The sequence below is a fragment of the Ascaphus truei genome, chromosome 9 (assembly GCF_040206685.1).
Source record: "Ascaphus truei isolate aAscTru1 chromosome 9, aAscTru1.hap1, whole genome shotgun sequence".
Taxonomy (NCBI): Eukaryota; Metazoa; Chordata; class Amphibia; order Anura; family Ascaphidae; genus Ascaphus; species Ascaphus truei.
The window spans coordinates 44,382,854-44,402,905 of NC_134491.1; the positions used below are offsets into that span (position 1 = coordinate 44,382,854).

Below are 20,052 nucleotides of genomic sequence, written 5' to 3' on the forward strand. Positions count from 1 at the left end.
TATATATGGATGCGATACCCCTGTAAGTACAGTATATATGGATGCGATACCCCTGTAAGTACAGTATATATGGATGCGACGCCCCTGTAAGTACAGTATATATGGATGCGATACCCTTGTAAGTACAGTATATATGGATGCGATACCCCTGTAAGTACAGTATATATGGATGCGATACCCCTGTAAGTATAGTATATATGGATGCGATACCCCTGTAAGTACAGTATATATGGATGCTATACCCCTGTAAGTACAGTATATATGGATGCTATACCCCTGTAAGTACAGTATATATGGATGCGACGCCCCTGTAAGTACAGTATATATGGATGCTATACCCCTGTAAGTACAGTATATATGGATGCGATACCCCTGTAAGTACAGTATATATGGATGCGATACCCCTGTAAGTACAGTATATATGGATGCGATACCCCTGTAAGTACAGTATATATGGATGCGATACCCTTGTAAGTACAGTATATATGGATGTGATACCCCTGTAAGTACAGTATATATGGATGCGACACCCCTGTAAGTACAGTATATATGGATGCGATACCCCTGTAAGTACAGTATATATGGATGCGATACCCCTGTAAGTACAGTATATATGGATGCGATACCCCTGTAAGTACAGTATATATGGATGCGACGCCCCTGTAAGTACAGTATATATGGATGCGATACCCCTGTAAGTACAGTATATATGGATGCGATACCCCTGTAAGTACAGTATATATGGATGCTATACCCCTGTAAGTACAGTATATATGGATGCGATACCCTTGTAAGTACAGTATATATGGATGCTATACCCCTGTAAGTACAGTATATATGGATGCGACACCCCTGTAAGTACAGTATATATGGATGCGACGCCCCTGTAAGTACAGTATATATGGATGCGATACCCCTGTAAGTACAGTATATATGGATGCGATACCCCTGTAAGTACAGTATATATGGATGCGATACCCCTGTAAGTACAGTATATATGGATGTGATACCCCTGTAAGTACAGTATATATGGATGCGATACCCCTGTAAGTACAGTATATATGGATTCTATACCCCTGTAAGTACAGTATATATGGATGCGACGCCCTTGTAAGTACAGTATATATGGATGCGATACCCCTGTAAGTACAGTATATATGGATGCGATACCCCTGTAAGTACAGTATATATGGATGCGATACCCCTGTAAGTACAGTATATATGGATGCTATACCCCTGTAAGTACAGTATATATGGATGCGATACCCCTGTAAGTACAGTATATATGGATGTGATACCCCTGTAAGTACAGTATATATGGATGCGATACCCCTGTAAGTACAGTATATATGGATTCTATACCCCTGTAAGTACAGTATATATGGATGCGATACCCTTGTAAGTACAGTATATATGGATGTGATACCCCTGTAAGTACAGTATATATGGATGCTATACCCCTGTAAGTACAGTATGTATGGACAGTTAGGATACCCAGCTGTGGCTGATATAAGCTTTTATTCCCAGCACAGAGCAGAATGGGGATTGAGAGGCATTTCTGGTTATGTTCTAGTAAATGAATGGAGATTACCCATCTGAGTCTGTGACTCAGATCATATCGCTCAAGTGACCCAATTTTATTTTTGATACAGATGGTGGAAGCTGATAGATAAGCCTCATAAAGCGCAGCGCCTGCAGACGCATAGTACAGATTGCTGCGCCTATGTGTGTGACACGCTCTGTTTACACCGATTTCAGGTGTAGACTTACAAGTAAATGTGCTCTTCACCCGTTACACCTCAGAATATATTTGAAATAATTGGGATATTAACAAGGTTTGTGTTCTTTCTGTGGCTGTCTGTATTTGTTACTGGTAAATATGGGCCCTAGGGCTTAGATAGGAGATCCAGATATCACGGAGGTATAAAGAGAAGAACGTTATCCTCACACCGGGTCCTGCCGGCAGCAACGGACTTCTTATATTCTGTATATTGCAAGATAGTGTGTTTCTGTCTTCTCTGGCAGTTACAGGGTTAAATATGGTTAGAGGTGGCTCAATCAGTCCCTGCTTCAGCACAGATGGCTCAATCAGTCACTGATTCAGTACAGGTGGCTCAATCAGTCCCTGCTTCAGCACAGATGGCTCAATCAGTCACTGATTCAGTACAGGTAGCTCAATCAGTCCCTGCTTCGGCACAGGTGGCTCAATCAGTGGGTCAGTCTTCGACTGAGCCACCTATGCTAAAGCTGAGATATCTTTAAAACCAGTCCTGTTGGGGGTGTCTTGAGGACTGGAGTTGAGAGCCCCTGTACTAATCAGTGTTCTGGTATGAGACAGCTTCCGACCCTGGAAGAATCCCTACAGCCTGTTCAAGTTGATGCTCTGTAAGGTATCTTCCAGCGCCGAACACTGTCTTATACATCCACACCAGTTTAAGTTCGTGCAAATCTAAGGCTGTCTCATATTTTAACCTGATCTGTAACTGTTTCATACGCCCATAATATATATTATCTCTAACTGTGCATGCAATGTCTTGTATATAATGTATAACCCTGCTCCCTTATGTAACTATGTATTTGTAACCATGTATCTGCCAGCTTAACTCTGTGCCCAGGCCATACGTGAAAACGAGCGGTAATTCTCAGTGTATTACTTCCTATAAATAAATAAATACCAGAAGACTGCATAGTCCTGCCCAAGGTCACAAGGAGCTGACAATTCAAACTAGGCTTTAAAGGTAGTGTTCTTCCCCCTAAGCTGCGACGTTAGCCGGCGTATTTACTGCTCTCTCCTGCTCTCTCCCAGGTTTATCCGTGCGCAGTGTGTGCTGGCGAGGCGACCACATCCTGGTCGGGACGCAGGACAGCGAGATCTTTGAGATTGTGGTGCACGAGCGTAACAAGCCCTTTCTGATAATGCAGGGCCACTGCGAAGGGGAGCTCTGGGCTCTGGCCGTCCACCCAACCAAGCCACTGGCCATCACTGGGAGCGATGACCGATCAGTGAGGTAAGAGGATCACCTGGGGTTTCTGCCATACACAGGTTACTTGTGACCGTGTTGCAGTTGCTAATATCAGGCACCCAGGTGAGTTAAAACAGAAGAAACCTGGAGATTTCACTGCCGATTTGCTTCACATGTTACGCTATCTACGTCTCCTACAAACAACATACTGTATGTGCAGAGTATCCCCGGATTCATTCCCAGGTGTTCTTGTGTTTAATTAGTCATTTGCCCAGTGTAAAGTTTTGAAGAAATGTACATGAGTACGTCAGTATTTGGCGAGACCTTTTTTATTTGGACTAACAATTGATACTATAAGACAAGGTTTCGAGGGTTCTCTCTCTCCCTCAAGACAACTCTATATATATATCTATATATAGATATATATATAGATATATATATAACGATATATTATGACCTTGTGACCAATTACAGGATGAAAGGGATTACGAGCAGAAGCAGTACTAGAAACCCTGGTTGGTATCACGTTCTTATGCAGCATGTTCATTTTCAGAGGGTCCCGAGTGTGAGTAAAGGCACCATCTCTACAAGCAATGACACTCCACTAGCAGGGGGGCCTGCTTCAAATCCCGGGGTCGGCTCCTTGTGACCGTCGGCAAGTCACTGTATCTCCCTGTGCCTCAGGCACCAATATTAGGCCCGGGCTATAGAGGGGTGAGGAGAGCGGATGCGCGCTAACGCTGAGGCTCGCCTGCTTAAGTCAGCGCGATTCCACGGACTTGCAGGTGAGCCAGCGTGCGCGAAGGGAGCCGGGGGAAGGTGGTTGGAGGCGGGGCAGTGACGTCGCTGGGCCAATCGCCCGCGACACACTGACGTCAATGTCACGGCGCCGACGTCACGGCGCCGTGACGTTGACGCTGCTTAAGGCTGATTGGATGTTTTCAGCCGACAGCGCGCTGAAAAACAGCTTGGCGCTCGGCTGAAAACTCCAAAGCCTCTGCACGCCTGCGGACGCTCGCGTGAGCCCCCTCTCAAGGCATCCTCATTGAGGATGCAGGGGCTCAGCGCGGAGCGTCCGCACGCGTCAGCGCTGCTTGTCCTTCTATGGACGCAGCCTTAGATTGATAACCTGGGGGTGGGTGGGGACGGGATGTTACCCCTGCTCAGCTGATACTAATATTCTATTCCCAGAATAGTACAATGGAAAGAACAGAGAAAAAAATACCAGTTTATTTACTGTATTATTAAATACAGTTTAACAAAATTAGATTGTAAGCTCTACAGGGGATGAACTCATTGTGCCTGCAAAACTCTTTGTACAGCGCTGGTACACTGTCAAAGCTATATAAGAACAAATAAATATATTATTATTATTAATAGCAAATGCAATTAGTATTTCAATTATGTTAACGATATCAGAAAGAGAGCTATATTAGGATACTGGTGTCAATGTTTACACATAAGCAGGGAATAACTGAGGAAGGTGCAGCTGCGCGGTACGACAAGATTTTTCAAAGGCCCTATAATTGCGTTTGCCGTTTGCGACGGAGGCGTGGCCCCGCCCCCGCCGGCGGTTCAGCCAATGAGGCGAACCAGCTGCATGAGGTCATGGCCACGACCCTGCAAACCCCTCCCCATGCCCCCTCCCGTCGCAAACTCTCCCTCTGTCCCAGGACCGCAGATCGCGGTGACAGCGCTGTGCACGCGCCGGGCCCCCCGCCGGGCGCGCGTGCCACAGTGCTGACTGGGACCGCTGCCGAAAATTGGATACATTCTGTCCAGTATATACTGACACCACAGAGCAAAGCGAGAGGTCCGTGTGGCTTTCCTTCCAATTTCCCTGCCGGAAACATCCAAAACGCTACGTTATTGCAAGCCTCCATAATAATGTGATTGTGTGGCAGCTTCATTATGTTTTGAGGGAACATTCTCTTCTATAATATCATAAGAAAACCCATTAACGATTACATATAATTACATTTTTGCTGGCTCTCTGGATGTACAGTATATCTTACCTTAAGGAATCATGTTCTGTTTACTTATTTGCTTACCACAATTAAATTAGCCTATATGAAGCCATCTCTCTCCCTCCCACCCTCCCTCTCTCCCTCCCTCCCACCCTCCCTCTCTCCCTCCCACCCTCCCTCCCACCCTCCCTCTCTCCCTCCCACCCTCCCACCCTCCCTCCCACCCTCCCTCTCTCCCTCCCACCCTCCCTCTCTCCCTCCCACCCTCCCTCTCTCCCTCCCACCCTCCCTCTCTCCCTCCCACCCTCCCTCTCTCCCTCCCACTCTCCCTCTCTCCCTCCCACCCTCCCTCTCTCCCTCCCACCCTCCCTCCCTCCCTCTCTCCCTCTCTCCCTCCCACCCTCCCTCTCTCCCTCTCTCCCTCCCACTCTCCCACCCTCCCACCCTCCCACAGTCCCTCTCTCCCTCCCTCCCACCCTCCCACCCTCCCACAGTCCCTCTCTCCCTCCCACCCTCCCACCTTTCCACCCTCCCTCTCTTCCACCCTCCCTCTCTCCCACCCTCCCTCTCTTCCACCCTCCCTCTCTCCCACCCTCCCTCTCTCCCACCCTCCCTCTCTCCCTCCCACCCTCCCACCCTCCCTGCCACTCTCCCTCTCTCCCTCCCACCCTCCCCCTCTCCCTCTCTCTCCCTCCCACCCTCCCCCTCTCCCTCTCTCCCTCCCACCCTCCCTCTCTCCCTCCCACCCTCCCTCTCTCCCTCCCACCCTCCCTCTCTCCCACCCTCCCTCCCACCCTCCCTCCCACCCTCCCTCCCTCCCACCCTCCCTCCCACCCTCCCTCCCACCCTCCCTCTCTCCCTCCCACCCTCCCACCCTCCCTCTCTCCCTCCCACCCTCCCACTCTCCCTCCCACCCTCCCTCTCTCCCTCCCACCCTCCCTCTCTCCCACCCTCCCTCTCTCCCTCCCACCCTCCCTCTCTCCCACCCTCCCTCTCTCCCTCCCACCCTCCCTCTCTCCCTCCCCCCTCTCTCCCTCCCCCCCTCTCTCTCTCCTCTCTCCCTTTCCCTCTCTCTCTCTCCCCCTCTCTTACCCACCCCCCTCCCCTGCAGTATTCCCATGATTTGCTGAGCTGAGGCAGGGCAAATAGATGTTTTTTTTTTTTTAAATGTCATTCAGTGTTCCAGGTAAAAGCTTTCTAGCTAATGAACTCTGAGTCTGAGCTGGCTCTGATCCATTTGGAGTTGTGAAGAGTGGACCTCAGAATCCAGGCTCCCAAAACGGCCGTTCCATTAGCCTGTCAGACCACATTACATTAGAATAACAAATGAAACTAAACATGTTCGTCTTATCAACTCTGAAGATTATTGCAGCTTCACTTAATTTCTCTCCGGCAAAAACCACGGATAGTTTGATTTATTCTAAAATCTAAAGCAAATATATGGATGAATGTATCATGTCTGTCCAGGAAGTGGTAAGTGCGTTGGGTGAAGGAGTGGGGCTGAATCCAGTACATTCTTAAAATGGGAATAGAGAGTCAGCATTTAACAGTGACAAGGACTAGATTTGCTTTAATTTAATTGCCTTGTTCGAACATATGAAAATAATGAAGAAGCCATTGATGGAGCCTATTTATGAAATCCAACTTCCTGATATAATTTTTTTCATGTAATTGGCTTATCCAATTTTGCTTTACAGGCTGCTACGAAATAGTATTGCGCAATGATGTTTGTACTGGTTCTCTATGAAAGTCTTAAACTACAAATGTCTGTTTTTCCCATAAATGTTCAATCTTCAAAAACTAAAATGGGATGATATAAGTATTAAGAAATTAGAAATGTGTCAATGTTTGAGTACGACAAAAAACAGACAAAGATGCCCAAAGCTACTTCCAATGTGACAAAAATACACAGTGCAATACCTATAAATTCTCTCGAGAGAATATATAGGTATTGCACTGTGTATTTTTGTCACATTGGAAATAGCTTTGGGCATCTTTGTCTGTTTTTTGGTGTACACTCTTTGTGACACTTATATACATATATATATATATATATTATGTGCTAATGGTAGGGGTTTCTCAGAGCTTGTTGGGTATCTGTGTGTTTATTAAATGTTTGAGTATGACAAGTAACTTAATCCAGAACTAATCAGAGAGCCCTATAGTAGGTGATACCAAAATGTTGGCAAAAAGATCTTTGTGTTAACCAGGGTTTTAATAGGCTCAGTGGCATTCACATGATGTATCCTACAAATTATAAATCCAACAAAAGGTATCACTGTCATGTTAATCGTGGTAATGAGACTCTTGACCTATGAAAGTTATGGTCTCTTCACCCAAACAATACCACCAGTCCTGTGTTGTGACGTGTTGTAGCCTTGTGCTTTTTTCTGCTGTTGTTAAACTGTGTTTCTTCTAAATGCAGAATATGGAGCCTAATAGACCATGCTCTCATTGCTCGTTGCAACATGGAGGAACCAATCCGCTGTGCGGCTGTAAGTACAGATGGTATCCATCTAGCTCTTGGAATGAAGGATGGATCTTTCACGGTGCTCAGAGTCAGGTAATGTCCCGAAATACATCTCCAAACATCTTCCCAAACTTTCCATGCAATTGGACAGGAGCGGCCAACTCCAGTCCTCAAGGGCCACCAATAGGTCAGGATTTAAGGATATCTCTGCTTCAGCACAGGTGGCTCAGTCAAAATAACTTGAAACCTGACCTGTTGGTTGCTCTTGAGGACTGGAGTTGGCCACCGCTGCAATAGGAGATAGTTTCATATCAGAAAACAGCAAAGGAATGTAGAAGGATCACTCGTTCCATGGTTTCCATCAGCCGGACATTTAAACGGTGCCTTTTTATTCCTAATTGGCAGCCAAAGAGAATAATATCCGCTTGTGTAAATTATTGCATTGTTGATTACATACCATCTAATGGGGGGAAATATTAAGTATTTGTCCATAAAATTGCAAGAGATGCCGTGCAGTCATTGGACAGCTAGGAAGAAAGGAGGATTTAGCACTCTCAGCAGATCAGAATTTGGAATGGATCTATCACGATTAGCGACGGAGATCCATTTCCAGCTCTGGGCTATTTTCCTTTCTCCTCCGAATCCAATTCGGCGTTGTGTTTTATCCCAGGGATATGACGGAGGTTGTCCACATAAAGGACAGGAAAGAAGCCATCCACGAGCTGAAGTATTCTTCCGATGGACATTTCCTTGCCGTCGGCTCCAATGATAGCTGTGTCGACATTTACGGGGTTGTACAGAGATACAAAAAAGTCGGGGAGTGCGTGGGATCCGTAACGTTCATCACACACATGGACTGGTCCTCCGACAGCAAATATCTGCAGACCAACGATGGCAGCGGCAGGAGAATGTTTTACAAAATGCCAGGTCAGTAATGGGAAGCCGGAACGTAAAAGGATGTATTTTGTTGGAGGGTAATGATCACAAATAGTCTATTATGACATGAGTCCATTATCCCTTATTCCAGCTGATCATTTTATTAGACTAATGAGCAGGAGGTCCTAGTGCAAGAAGTTTAAACACATCAAAAGTCTAAGTTGGGAGCCATTCTATGGTGCCTGTCGCCTCCTCCATACACAGGGCTCAAGAGAGCGTAACAAGCTGTTTCTAAGATATGCAGTAGTTACATCTATTTTTTCATTGATCTACATAGATTGTGGCTTTAATTCCTATAAGACCATTGTGCATTTTATAGCTTCACAACTCTGTGGTGTTTTAAGAAAATCATTCGTCGGCTCTTACCACTGCTGCTCCATCACGTGTTGTGTTAGCTGACAGATAAAGATTAGTGTGTATAAATGTGCGTGGCATTGCTTGCCGTGGTACTGTAAGTGGAACATGTTGACCTTGTTTTCTGCCCCGGGCTGTGTTGTTTCAGGGGGTAAGGAAGTGGCTAATAAGGAGGAGCTGAAAGGGGTTCAGTGGGCCCGATGGACGTGTATCTCTGGCCGGGAAGTTAACGGAATCGCGCCCAAATACTCGGACATTAATGACATCAACTCCGTAGACGCCAATTATCCCGGACAAGTTTTAGTCACGGCCGATGATTACGGGATTGTGAAGCTGTTCCGATATCCGTGTCTGGGAAAAGGTGCTTTTTACATTTCAGTCGCTTGCGTGTCTGCCGTGTGGGATCCAGCTCCCACCTCCCGCTGATTGCACGGGTGTCACCCGACTTTTACAGCTGACACACTGCGAGTGCTCATCTGCATGTCATTACCCAGAATGCTAAGGCCCGTAATATAGTGTGCGGATGTGCGCGCGTGCACGTACCGCACACTTTTTGTGTGTATGGTGTCAGCGACACAGTGAGGTACTCTGTGTGTGTGTGTTACGTTTGTAATAAATAAATAAATACGTTGGAATAAATTATTTATTAACATTGTACACACACACACACACACACACACACACACACACACACACACATACATTTCAGTGGCGGTAGCAGTGCAAAATCTTTATTTTCCTCATCTTCCCCCCTGTCGGCCGGTTCCGCGCTCACTGCCGTGCGCACGCACAGCACCATTATAGAAAGGCTGACTAACCTCAGCCGACTATAACTGCCGCGCGCGCACGGCGCAGCAAGCGCACCCTCTATAGCAGGGGGGCGCAAACTTTTTTCCCTGCGCCCCCCTGCCGGCTGTCCCCTCACTCCTGCGCCCCCCTCCCATCCCCAACTTACCCGCGCTCCGGCGTAATGACGTCATGTTACCATAGCAACGTGACGTCACATGACCGCGCAGCGTCATTTTGACGCCGCGTTGCCATGGCGACACAGGGAGGAAGCCGCCGGAGCCACGGTAAGTTAGGTTTACAGAGGCCCTGCAGCTCCCCCGGCACTTAATTTAAGTGCCTTCGGGAAGCGCGCGGGGCCTCTGTAAACCCCGCGCCCCCCGTCGGCAGTGTCGCGCCCCCCCTGGGGGTCGCGCCCCACAGTTTGCGCACCGCTGCTCTATAGGACAGCCCTAAGAGATAATGGGGATGGGCAGGGTTGCAGACCTGCCTGAGACGTTTGGATGTGCCCACACGGGGGATTTCTATTGGCTGCACACTGTAACGGGGAGGGGTTTTTGTCCCTTTTGTACCCACCACAACTTATTTCATGTGTAGTTGACCCAATGTTTACCAAATTCTGCCACTTACACACTTCTCTCCAGTTTTACCCCACCCCCTATACCATACACCCCAATAGATTTCCATATTATCCAATACACATATCCTAATTAACTTCCATTTACTGGCATGTAAATGCTTCTAGAGGTCATTTTGCAGCTTTGAACAGAGATTAGAAACTCACTAGTTGTTGTTTTATTACATTACTAGATGATATACCCGGCGTTGCCCGTGATGTAATGTTCTGCCTCCCCCATCCTCCCTCTCAACTCTCTTCCCCCCTCTTCACAGCTGTTCAGGCTTCCCCCCTTCTCTCCTGACTCCCTCCCCCCCCTCTCTCTCCTGACTCCCTCTCTCACCCCCCTCTCTCCTGACTCCCTCTCCCCCCCTCTCTCCTGACTCCCTCTCTCCCTCCCTCTCTCCTGACTCCCTCTCCCCCCCTCTCTCCTTACTCCCTCTCCCCCTCTCTCCTGACTCCCTCTCCCCCCCTCTCTCCTGACTAACTCCCCCCCATCTCTCCTGACTAACTCCCCCCCACTCTCTCCTGACTAACTCCCCCCCCCTCTCTCCTGACTGAATACCACCCCCCGCCTGTCCGCTGTGCGCCGCCATATTACCGGGGGCAGCTGCAGGAGGACGGGGGTCCTTCCGGAGGCTGCCTGCCCACTGCCTGTCCCCCCGCCGGGGAGGGAGGGAAGTGAGCGTTGGCGGCTGGGGCAGGAGGGCCACGCCGCGCTTCCCCTCTGTCCGGGAGCCGGTGGGGGGAAGGGAGAGGGAGAGAGAGAGAGCGAGAGAGTTGGGTGACGTCATAGAGCCACCAATCTGATTGGCCAGAGGCTGAGGACCAATCAGATTCACCGCAGCTAGTACCAACCTTTCAATTTTATATATTAAGATTGAGGTTGCTTCCAATTAGGGACCCTGCAGAATATGCGGCGAAGACCTCTTTCCCCTGCTGGAGAACAGTTCAGCCCCCTTGAATCGAACGAATGAGACTATAGTATTAGGTGTAGTTGCATATACAGACCTGATATATTCCAGTCCAGTTCTCATTGATCCAGGTATAAATCCTTATTTCCCATTTCTGCTCACCCCCGTGCTACAGGATTACAGGCCCACTGAGGACCGCATTGCCAGTTCTGTTGTATGTATGTCTTTATTTGTATAGCGCCATAAAATGTACATAGCGCTTCACAGTAGTAATACATGTCATATAAATAACAAATATAAATAACAGATCATGGGAATAAGTGCTTCAGACATACTGTAAAAGTAACATTAAGGAAGGAGTCCCTGCTCCGAGGAGCTTACAATCTAATTGGTAGGTAGGGAGAACGTACAGAGACAGTAGGAGGGAATACTAGTAAGTGCGTCTGCAGGGGGCCAAGCTTTGTGTCAAGTGTCCATGATTATCCAGTGCTACTCATGTGCTTCTTTAAGCAGATGTGTCTTAAGGTGGGTCTTAAAGGTGGATAGCGAGGGGGCTAGTCGGGTATTGAGGGGAAGGGCATTCCAGAGGTGTGGGGCAGAAAGTGAGAAAGGTTTAAGGTGGGAGAGAGCTTTAGATACAAAGGGGGTAGTAAGAAGACTTCCTTGAGAAGAACGCAAGAGTCGTGATGGTGCATAGCGAGAAATTAGGGCTGAGATGTAATGAGGGGCAGAAGAATGTAAAGCTTTAAAAGTGAGCAGTAGAATTGAGTGTGAGATACGCGATTTAATCGGAAGCCAGGAGAGGGATTTCAGCAGGGGAGACGCTGAGACAGATTTAGGAAAGAGTAGAGTGATTCTGGCAGCAGTGTTTAGGATAGATTGTAGGGGAGACAGGTGAGAGGTAGGAAGGCCGGACAGCAGGAGGTTGCAGTAATCGAGACGGGAGAGAATGAGGGCCTGAGTCAGAGTTTTAGCAGTTGAGTAACAGAGGAAAGGGCGTATCTTTGTGATATTGCGGAGGAAAAAGCGACAAGTTTTAGAACCGTTTTGAATATGAGAGGAGAATGAGAGAGAGGAATCAAGTGTGACCCCTAGGCAGCGTGCTTGGGCTACTGGGTGAATGATCGTATTTCCAATAGCAATGTGGAAGGAGGATGTAGTAGGGCCAGGTTTGGGAGGTAGTATAAGGAGCTCTGTTTTTGCCATGTTAAATTTAAAGTTCTGTTCAATTATTAATGGTGTCCCATTATTTTTTGAACAGCTTCATTACAAAGTGACACGTGGTAAAATTCACACAGCGAGCACTTGTCATCTTGATTTAATCGTTAGCACAACCCGTGCTGAGGCGCGCTCACGCTCGGCACTGAGCCCCTGCAACCGCAATGAGAGGGGCTCGCTTACGCTTACACAAGCGCGCGGAAGCGTAAGTCTTACCAACATTTTAAATTCAAGCGCTCAAGGGAGCGCAGGGCCGGTCACGTGAGCGGTTCGCCGAATGAGGGCGAACCAGCTCCGTGACGTCACTGGCCCGCCCCCCGACACGCCCCCGGACGGCACGCGGACCAAGGCCAGGGAAAGAACCCGCTTTCCCTCAGCCTCCGCGCGCCTCAGCACGGCTGCAGTCCTATGGACGCAGCCTTAGGAGGTGCAACATACTTGGCCTCATTCTGCAGCCCCGATACCGGGTTTTTTCTGCTGGACCTGCTGAAACCCAGTGATTCCCCAGATTGGAAGATAAATAGGACATCTCTAGTTCCTTATGGGAGGTGAAATACCGCACACCTGTGATTAACCCCTCCCTGACCGAGTGGCCTGAACGCAAAGCACTGTTGTTGAAGCAGCATTTTATGTTCACTTTTGCCCATCCTGAAAATGAACACGCCGTGCGACGGGATTATTTGTGCCGGGCCCTCATCGCTCCGCGATTCAGCCAGTAAGGCATTACTTTGCGTTGTGTCGCAGGCCCCTCGGGCAGAGAAAGGGTGTCACCAACTCACTTGTTATTACCGGGTCCCTGAAATGGAAGGGTGCACCCCGGAGACCCGAGTGACCTCTATGGGACTTGTGACTTAAACCTTTGCCTTGTGTACTTCTGGGAAGGGATTTATTAAGCCTACAAGCCCGGCGTATATTATTTATTAAGCCTACAAGCGTGGTGTATATTATATATGCGAGAGGAATACAGAGAACACATACTGTATACAGCACATCATGCAGAAGAAAGGATGTGTACATGTCTCCCCTCATATTACCCATGTAATACTCCTATTGCTGCAGAGACGCGTTCTAACCGTGAGCTGTGACTTCTTTCAGGTGCAAAGTTTAAAAAGTACCTGGGTCACTCGGCTCATGTGACAAATGTGCGATGGTCACATGACTACCAGTGGATTATCTCTGTTGGGGGAGCGGACCACTCTGTCTTCCAGTGGAAGTTTATCCCTGATAGGAAACTGAAGGATGCTCTTCACATTGCTCCCCAAGGTGAGGCCGGCACCTGAGGGGGTGAGAAGCGTGGCACCTGAGGGGGTGAGAAGCGTGACACTTGAGGGGGTGAGAAGCGTGACACCTGAGGGGGTGAGAAGCGTGACACCTGAGTGGGTGAGAAGCGTGGCACCTGAGAGGGTTGGAAGCGTGGCACCTGAGTGGGTGAGAAACGTGGCACCTGAGTGGATGAGAAGCGTGGCACCTGAGTGGGTGAGAAGTGCCCTTCAGTTAACTTTATTGTTTCCCATGTGGTTCCCAAACAATAAAAGACATAAATATTGATCTGGTAAAGAAACAGAGGAGGGAGAGGGAGGAGCGGGTATGATGCCTTTTATTGCACCAACAAGTAGTTGTTACTGTATGTTACACGCTTTCAACCTCTCGGGGTCCTTCATGGGGTGTGGCAGAATTACAGGTGCACGAAACCTGATGAAGGGAGATTGTATCCCCCGAAACGTTGCGCTTGCTTCTTTACTCGGCGTATGATTGAATAAACTGCGCGGTTTGTGCATATTTAGACACCAGTCCTGCCGCGCTGCTGCTTCAAGTCTTTGTCTCGTGGGAAAGTGAGCAGCGGAGACAGAAGCATTTCTCTGGGAATGTGAGAGTGACCCAGGCAGTCCGGAGACACACGATGGGGATAAAATATCCGTCTGCAGGCTTTGGGGCCGCATTATATATAAACTATTTACCCCCCCAAAAAAATCCTACATGCTTTAAATACCTGTTCTATACTGAGATCTTCTACAGTTACCGTATCTATACGGGCTAATGTATAAGGGCTAATGTATAACTAACTCTGGCCCCGTTTAATCTGCTGTGATAATGCTTCCCGTACTGGAGACGAGTTCACATGAGTGGGACTAAAACCTCCTCCAGCGCGAGGAAGCGACTTCGCTGCATATTTAGGGGTATATTCTTATGAATAGCTGTTGAACAGATCTCATACTTTAGTGCAGCTACAGATAAACCTCTGTAAGAAAATTCCACCGGCCGCTCCAAAGACCACGACAACAATACATTTATGCTTCATGTCACACGCAGTTGTTGTTTTTTGTGTGTCTTCGGAATACAACCTCCTCCCTGTGCCTCCCTGTGCCTCCCTGTGCCTCCCTGTGCCTCCCTGTGTCTCCCTGTGCCTCCCTGTGCCTCCCCGTGTCTCCCCGTGCCTCCCCGTGTCTCCCCGTGTCTCCCCGTGCCTCCCCGTGCCTCCCCGTGCCTCCCCGTGCCTCCCTGTGTCTCCCTGTGCCTCCCCGTGCCTCCCCGTGTCTCCCCGTGCCTCCCCGTGCCTCCCCGTGTCTCCCCGTGTCTCCCCGTGCCTCCCCGTGCCTCCCCGTGTCTCCCCGTGCCTCCCCGTGTCTCCCCGTGCCTCCCCGTGCCTCCCCGTGCCTCCCCGTGTCTCCCTGTGCCTCCCCGTGTCTCCCCGTGCCTCCCCGTGTCTCCCCGTGTCTCCCCGTGCCTCCCCGTGTCTCCCCGTGCCTCCCCGTGTCTCCCCGTGTCTCCCCGTGCCTCCCCGTGCCTCCCCGTGCCTCCCCGTGTCTCCCCGTGCCTCCCCGTGTCTACCTGTGCCTCCCCGTGTCTCCCCGTGCCTCCCCGTGTCTCCCCGTGCCTCCCCGTGTCTCCCCGTGCCTCCCCGTGCCTCCCCGTGCCTCCCCGTGCCTCCCCGTGCCTCCCCGTGCCTCCCCTTGTCTCTCCGTGCCTCCCCGTGCCTCCCCGTGCCTCCCCGTGCCTCCCCGTGCCTCCCCGTGCCTCTCCGTGCCTCCCCGTGTCTCCCCGTGCCTCCCCGTGCCTCCCCGTGCCTCCCCGTGCCTCCCCGTGCCTCCCCGTGTCTCCCCGTGCCTCCCCGTGCCTCCCCGTGCCTCCCCGTGCCTCCCTGTGCCTCCCCGTGCCTCCCCGTGCCTCCCCGTGTCTCCCCGTGCCTCCCCGTGCCCCCCTGTGCCTCCCTGTGCCTCCCCGTGCCTCCCCGTGCCTCCCCGTGCCTCCCCGTGCCTCCCCGTGCCTCCCCGTGTCTCCCCGTGCCTCCCCGTGCCTCCCCGTGCCTCCCCGTGCCTCCCCGTTCCTCCCCGTGCCTCCCCGCGCCTCCCCGCGCCTCCCTGTGCCTGAGTTCTTGTCTTTAGCCGGCTTTGCATCTTTTGATATTAGAAAGTTTGGCCGATTCCAACAGCGATGAATCCGATTCGGATCAATCGGACGTTCCAGAGCTGGACTCTGAGATCGAGCAAGAGACGCAGATCACGTACCGGCGTCAGGTGAGTCCGACGTCCCAATGTGCACGAGCTGGGGGAGATTTAAGTCCCTTTCACGTTATTGCAAAGCCAATGTATGTGGCTGCAATTGATTGAGGCTTCACCCACATGTTTTCACGTAGTTTTTGCGTTGCTGCTGTATCCTGGTTCTGTGAACACTCTGTACCAAGTTTAAAATGTCAACACAGCCCAGGCTCAGTATTTGGACTCGCAGCTTTGGGCCGGCACAAAACGAGTATTTTATGAGCCGTTCAAATGATTTTTCAATATCCATCATTTTCCGGGTTTACAAGACAAAAAAACATATGAGGTCATTTGGATTAATATCAATGACTTCACCTGGAACACGATGTGTGACCCAGCGCTGGCACTCGCTAATCCAAGATCAGAAACCCATTGTAGAAGTAACATTAAAACACGTCATGCAAAATAAATGTCATTCATTTGAATATGATCCAAAGTGGAAACATTGGACCGACGTTAATTCGATGGCCTGCGTGTTATTAAGTGGCAGAGGTGTAATATGTTGCATTATTATCTAATCACTTTAGGTTTACAAAGAAGATCTACCTCAGCTAAAAGAGCAATGCAAAGAGAAGCACAGACATGCTTCTTCCAAGAGACGGGAGCGGGCGCCTCTGAACAGCATCCGCCTGCACTTTGTCCATGGGTGGGAATGAATCTCTTACTTTGCACACATTGGGGCACATTTCATGCATACAGAGAACGGGACGATGCCCTTCGCTCCCTCTGTTACCCCGCAGGAGCTGCAGGTGCTTGGGCAAATAGAGAAAAAAAAAAAAGGTACAAGAATATACAGCATTTCGGGGCAGGAAACCCGAAGACATTTTATGGGACTGAAATGAGCTTTGAAGGTCACAGCAGTCTCTTGTGCAGATGTGACCGCGGACGTGGGCGCTTCGTAGTCTTGGAAACGAACAAACTTAATCACAATATCTGTGGGGAAGTTCAATGTTTGTGTCACTATAAAGAGATACTCCTGGCAAAGGCAGTGAGAGCCGTAGAGCAGCACGAGTACTAACCCTCACAGCTGAATTCTAGCCCAACACTACTCCCCATTCCTAGCTACAGTATTGATCCATTGCAGCATATGTATTGCATATATTGATATTCTGTGGCAAGCTTTCAGTCATACATTGCATGTGGTTTTTAACCCTTTAGCTTAGGGGCGGCCAACTCCTATCCTCAAGGACCACCAACAGGTCAGGTTTTCAGGATATCCCTGCTGCAGCACAGGTGGCTTAATCAGTGGCTCAGTCTTTGACTGCCTCACCTGTGCTGAAGCAGGGATTCCTGAAAACCTGACCTGTTGGTGGCCCTTGAGGACTGGAGTTGGCTACCTCTGCTTTAGCTGTTTACAAAGCAAGGTTAATATTTCAAGTTGGGTAAGACCTATTTAAAAGCTATAAAAGGTGTTACGCGACTGAGTGCTTCATCTTATTGTCACCCTAACGTGAGTTGCTAAGCAGGTCTGCGCCTGACAAGCGTCCCGCGTAGTAACCGCGGACAACGTTTCCCCTTTCTCTCCGCAGGTACCGAGGGTACGACTGCCGGAGTAACCTGTTCTACACCCAGACGGGTGAGATCGTTTACCACGTGGCGGCCGTCGGCGTGGTGTACAACCGCCAGCAGAACACGCAGAGGTTTTATCTGGGGCACAACGATGACATCCTGTGCCTCGCCATTCACCCCTTAAAGGACTATGTGGCAACGGGCCAGGTGGGTCAGTATAAATCAGTGGCGAGTATAGCCATACAAATCTTCAGATGCTCAGAGCAGAGACACATTACTCCCCTCTTGCACCCTGATACCCACCCCTAGTCCCCTCTAGCACCCTGATACCCACCCCTAGTCCCCTCTAGCACCCTGATACCCACCCCTAGTCCCCTCTAGCACCCTGATACCCACCCCTAGTCCCCTCTAGCACCCTGATACCCACCCCTAGTCCCCTCTAGCACCCTGATACCCACTCCTAGTCCCCTCTAGCACCCTGATACCCACCCCTAGTCCCCTCTAGCACCCTGATACCCACCCCTAGTCCCCTCTAGCACCCTGATACCCACCCCTAGTCCCCTCTAGCACCCTGATACCCACCGCCAGTCCCCTCTAGCACCCTGATACCCACCCCTAGTCCCCTCTAGCACCCTGATACCCACCCCTAGTCCCCTCTAGCACCCTGATACCCACCCCTAGTCCCCTCTAGCACCCTGATACCCACCCCTAGTCCCCTCTAGCACCCTGATACCCACCCCCAGTCCCCTCTAGCACCCTGATACCCACCCCTAGTCCCCTCTAGCACCCTGATACCCACCCCTAGTCCCCTCTAGCACCCTGATACCCACCCCTAGTGCCCTCTAGCACTCTGATACCAACCCCTAGTCCTCTCTAGCACCCTGATAGCCTCCCCTAGTCCCCTCTAGCACCCTGATACCCACCCCTAGTCCCCTCTAGCACCCTTGATGCCCTCCCCTAGTGCCCTCTTGCACCCTGATACCCTCCACTAATGCCTCCAAACCATGATACCCAACCCCTGAGTGCCCTCAAACCATGAGTGCCCACTTGAATGCCCACTAATTCCCACTGTCCACCTTTAATTCCCTGTAATCCATCACTACCCCACCAGTGCCTCTAAAACCCCACCAGTGCCTCTAAAACCCTACTGCACACCCCTCACTACCCCACTAGTAACTCTAAAACCCTACTGCACACCCCTCACTACCCCACTAGTGCCTCTAAAACCCTACTGCACACCCCTCACTACCCCACTAGTGCCTCTAAAACCCTACTGCACACCCCTCACTACCCAACTAGTAATTCTAAAACCCTCTGCACACCCCTCACTACCCCACTAGTAATTCTAAAACCCCACTGCACACCCCTCACTACCCCACGAGTGCCGCTAAAATTTCACTGCACACACCTCACTACCCCACTAGTGCCTCTAAAACCCCACTGCACACCCCTCACTACCCCACTAGTAATTCTAAAACCCCACTGCACACCCCTCACTACCCCACGAGTGCCGCTAAAATTTCACTGCACACACCTCACTACCCCACTAGTGCCTCTAAAACCCCACTGCACACCCCTCACTACCCCACTAGTGCCTCTAAAACCCCACTGCACACATCTCACTACCCTACCAGTGCCTCTAAAACCCTACTGCACACCCCCAGTTGCCCTACTCACTACTGATGGCACTACAATCCCACATGGAATCATTGATTTCTGTGTTTATTTTGATGTAAAATCTGTATTTATTTATTATTTTTTTTCTGGTGTTTTAATTTTATTTAACAACCAAACCCCCCCTAACCCCTCCCCCCACAGGTGTTTATTAGCATTAACAATGAAAACATATTGACACACGTTTGAATTTGCTGTTGATCGGGGCACTTTCTTCCAGTTTGCATATGCCCCTGTGATTGGTTCCCGCGTGTGACTGGCAGCTACAGGAGGTGTAACGCAATGGGAATTGATACCTTATTTTTGGTTGTATTTGTTTTTACCGATAGGGCAAACTGATCAGGAGGGGGAGTTTGTTGGTGGCGTTTTTCTGGGTTTTTTTTTTTTCGGTGAAGACCTAAAACCGAAATCCTTAATGATATTCTTCAAACGTCTATAAAAGGAATGTTTTATTGTGTTTACATCTTCCCCGTAGCTGTATACTGAAGCGGACTCTTGTGAGTCTATATACTCCAAAGCAGGGGGGGGGGCGGATATTGTCCCATATTTACTAAATGTGCTGCTACCATGAGACACCTGATTGTTATTTCGTTACATCGTAGATGAGGTTGAAAATAGACATATGTCCATCGAGTTCAACCTATGCTAAATTTAGACGACAGATACTTTATCCTATATCTGTACTTTGATCAAGAGGAAGTCAAACAAAAAAAAACTCCAGTGACACATCATCCAAAGAGTCTCCCTGGGCAATGAATCCCACACTGTAACTGCCCTTACTGTAAAGAACCCTTTCCTTTGTTTCTGGTGAAATCTCCTTTCCTCCAACCTAAAGAGATGCCCCCGAGTCCTTTGTACTGCCCTTGGGATAAATAGTTCTTTTGAAAGCTCCTTGTACTGACCCCGTATATATTTGTATATAGTTATTATATCCCCTCTTAGACGCCTCTTTTCTAATGTACACAGATCTAATGTAGCTGCCTCTCCCCATAGATCTGTGTGATCTCGTGCAAATCACTTTATCTTTTTGTGTCTATTAACGTATATTATTATTATTGTTTATTTGTAAAGTGCCAGCATATTCCATAGCGCGGTACAATGGGGGTACA

The 20,052-nt window shown here is 49.6% G+C and overlaps 1 protein-coding gene across 3 annotated transcripts in view; it reads left to right on the plus strand.

Annotated features, from left to right (window-relative positions):
- The window catches only part of EML5 (EMAP like 5), a 148,550-nt gene that overhangs the window by 73,395 nt on the left and 55,103 nt on the right, over positions 1–20,052 (plus strand). For all 3 annotated transcript variants that reach the window (XM_075614582.1, XM_075614583.1, XM_075614580.1), the window contains exons 7-14: positions 2,807–3,008; positions 7,356–7,493; positions 8,071–8,327; positions 8,839–9,051; positions 13,320–13,487; positions 15,633–15,739; positions 16,288–16,406; positions 17,290–17,476. In XM_075614582.1, coding sequence (XP_075470697.1) covers positions 2,807–3,008; positions 7,356–7,493; positions 8,071–8,327; positions 8,839–9,051; positions 13,320–13,487; positions 15,633–15,739; positions 16,288–16,406; positions 17,290–17,476 — 1,391 coding nt within the window. The remainder of the gene's footprint in view (positions 1–2,806; positions 3,009–7,355; positions 7,494–8,070; positions 8,328–8,838; positions 9,052–13,319; positions 13,488–15,632; positions 15,740–16,287; positions 16,407–17,289; positions 17,477–20,052) is intronic.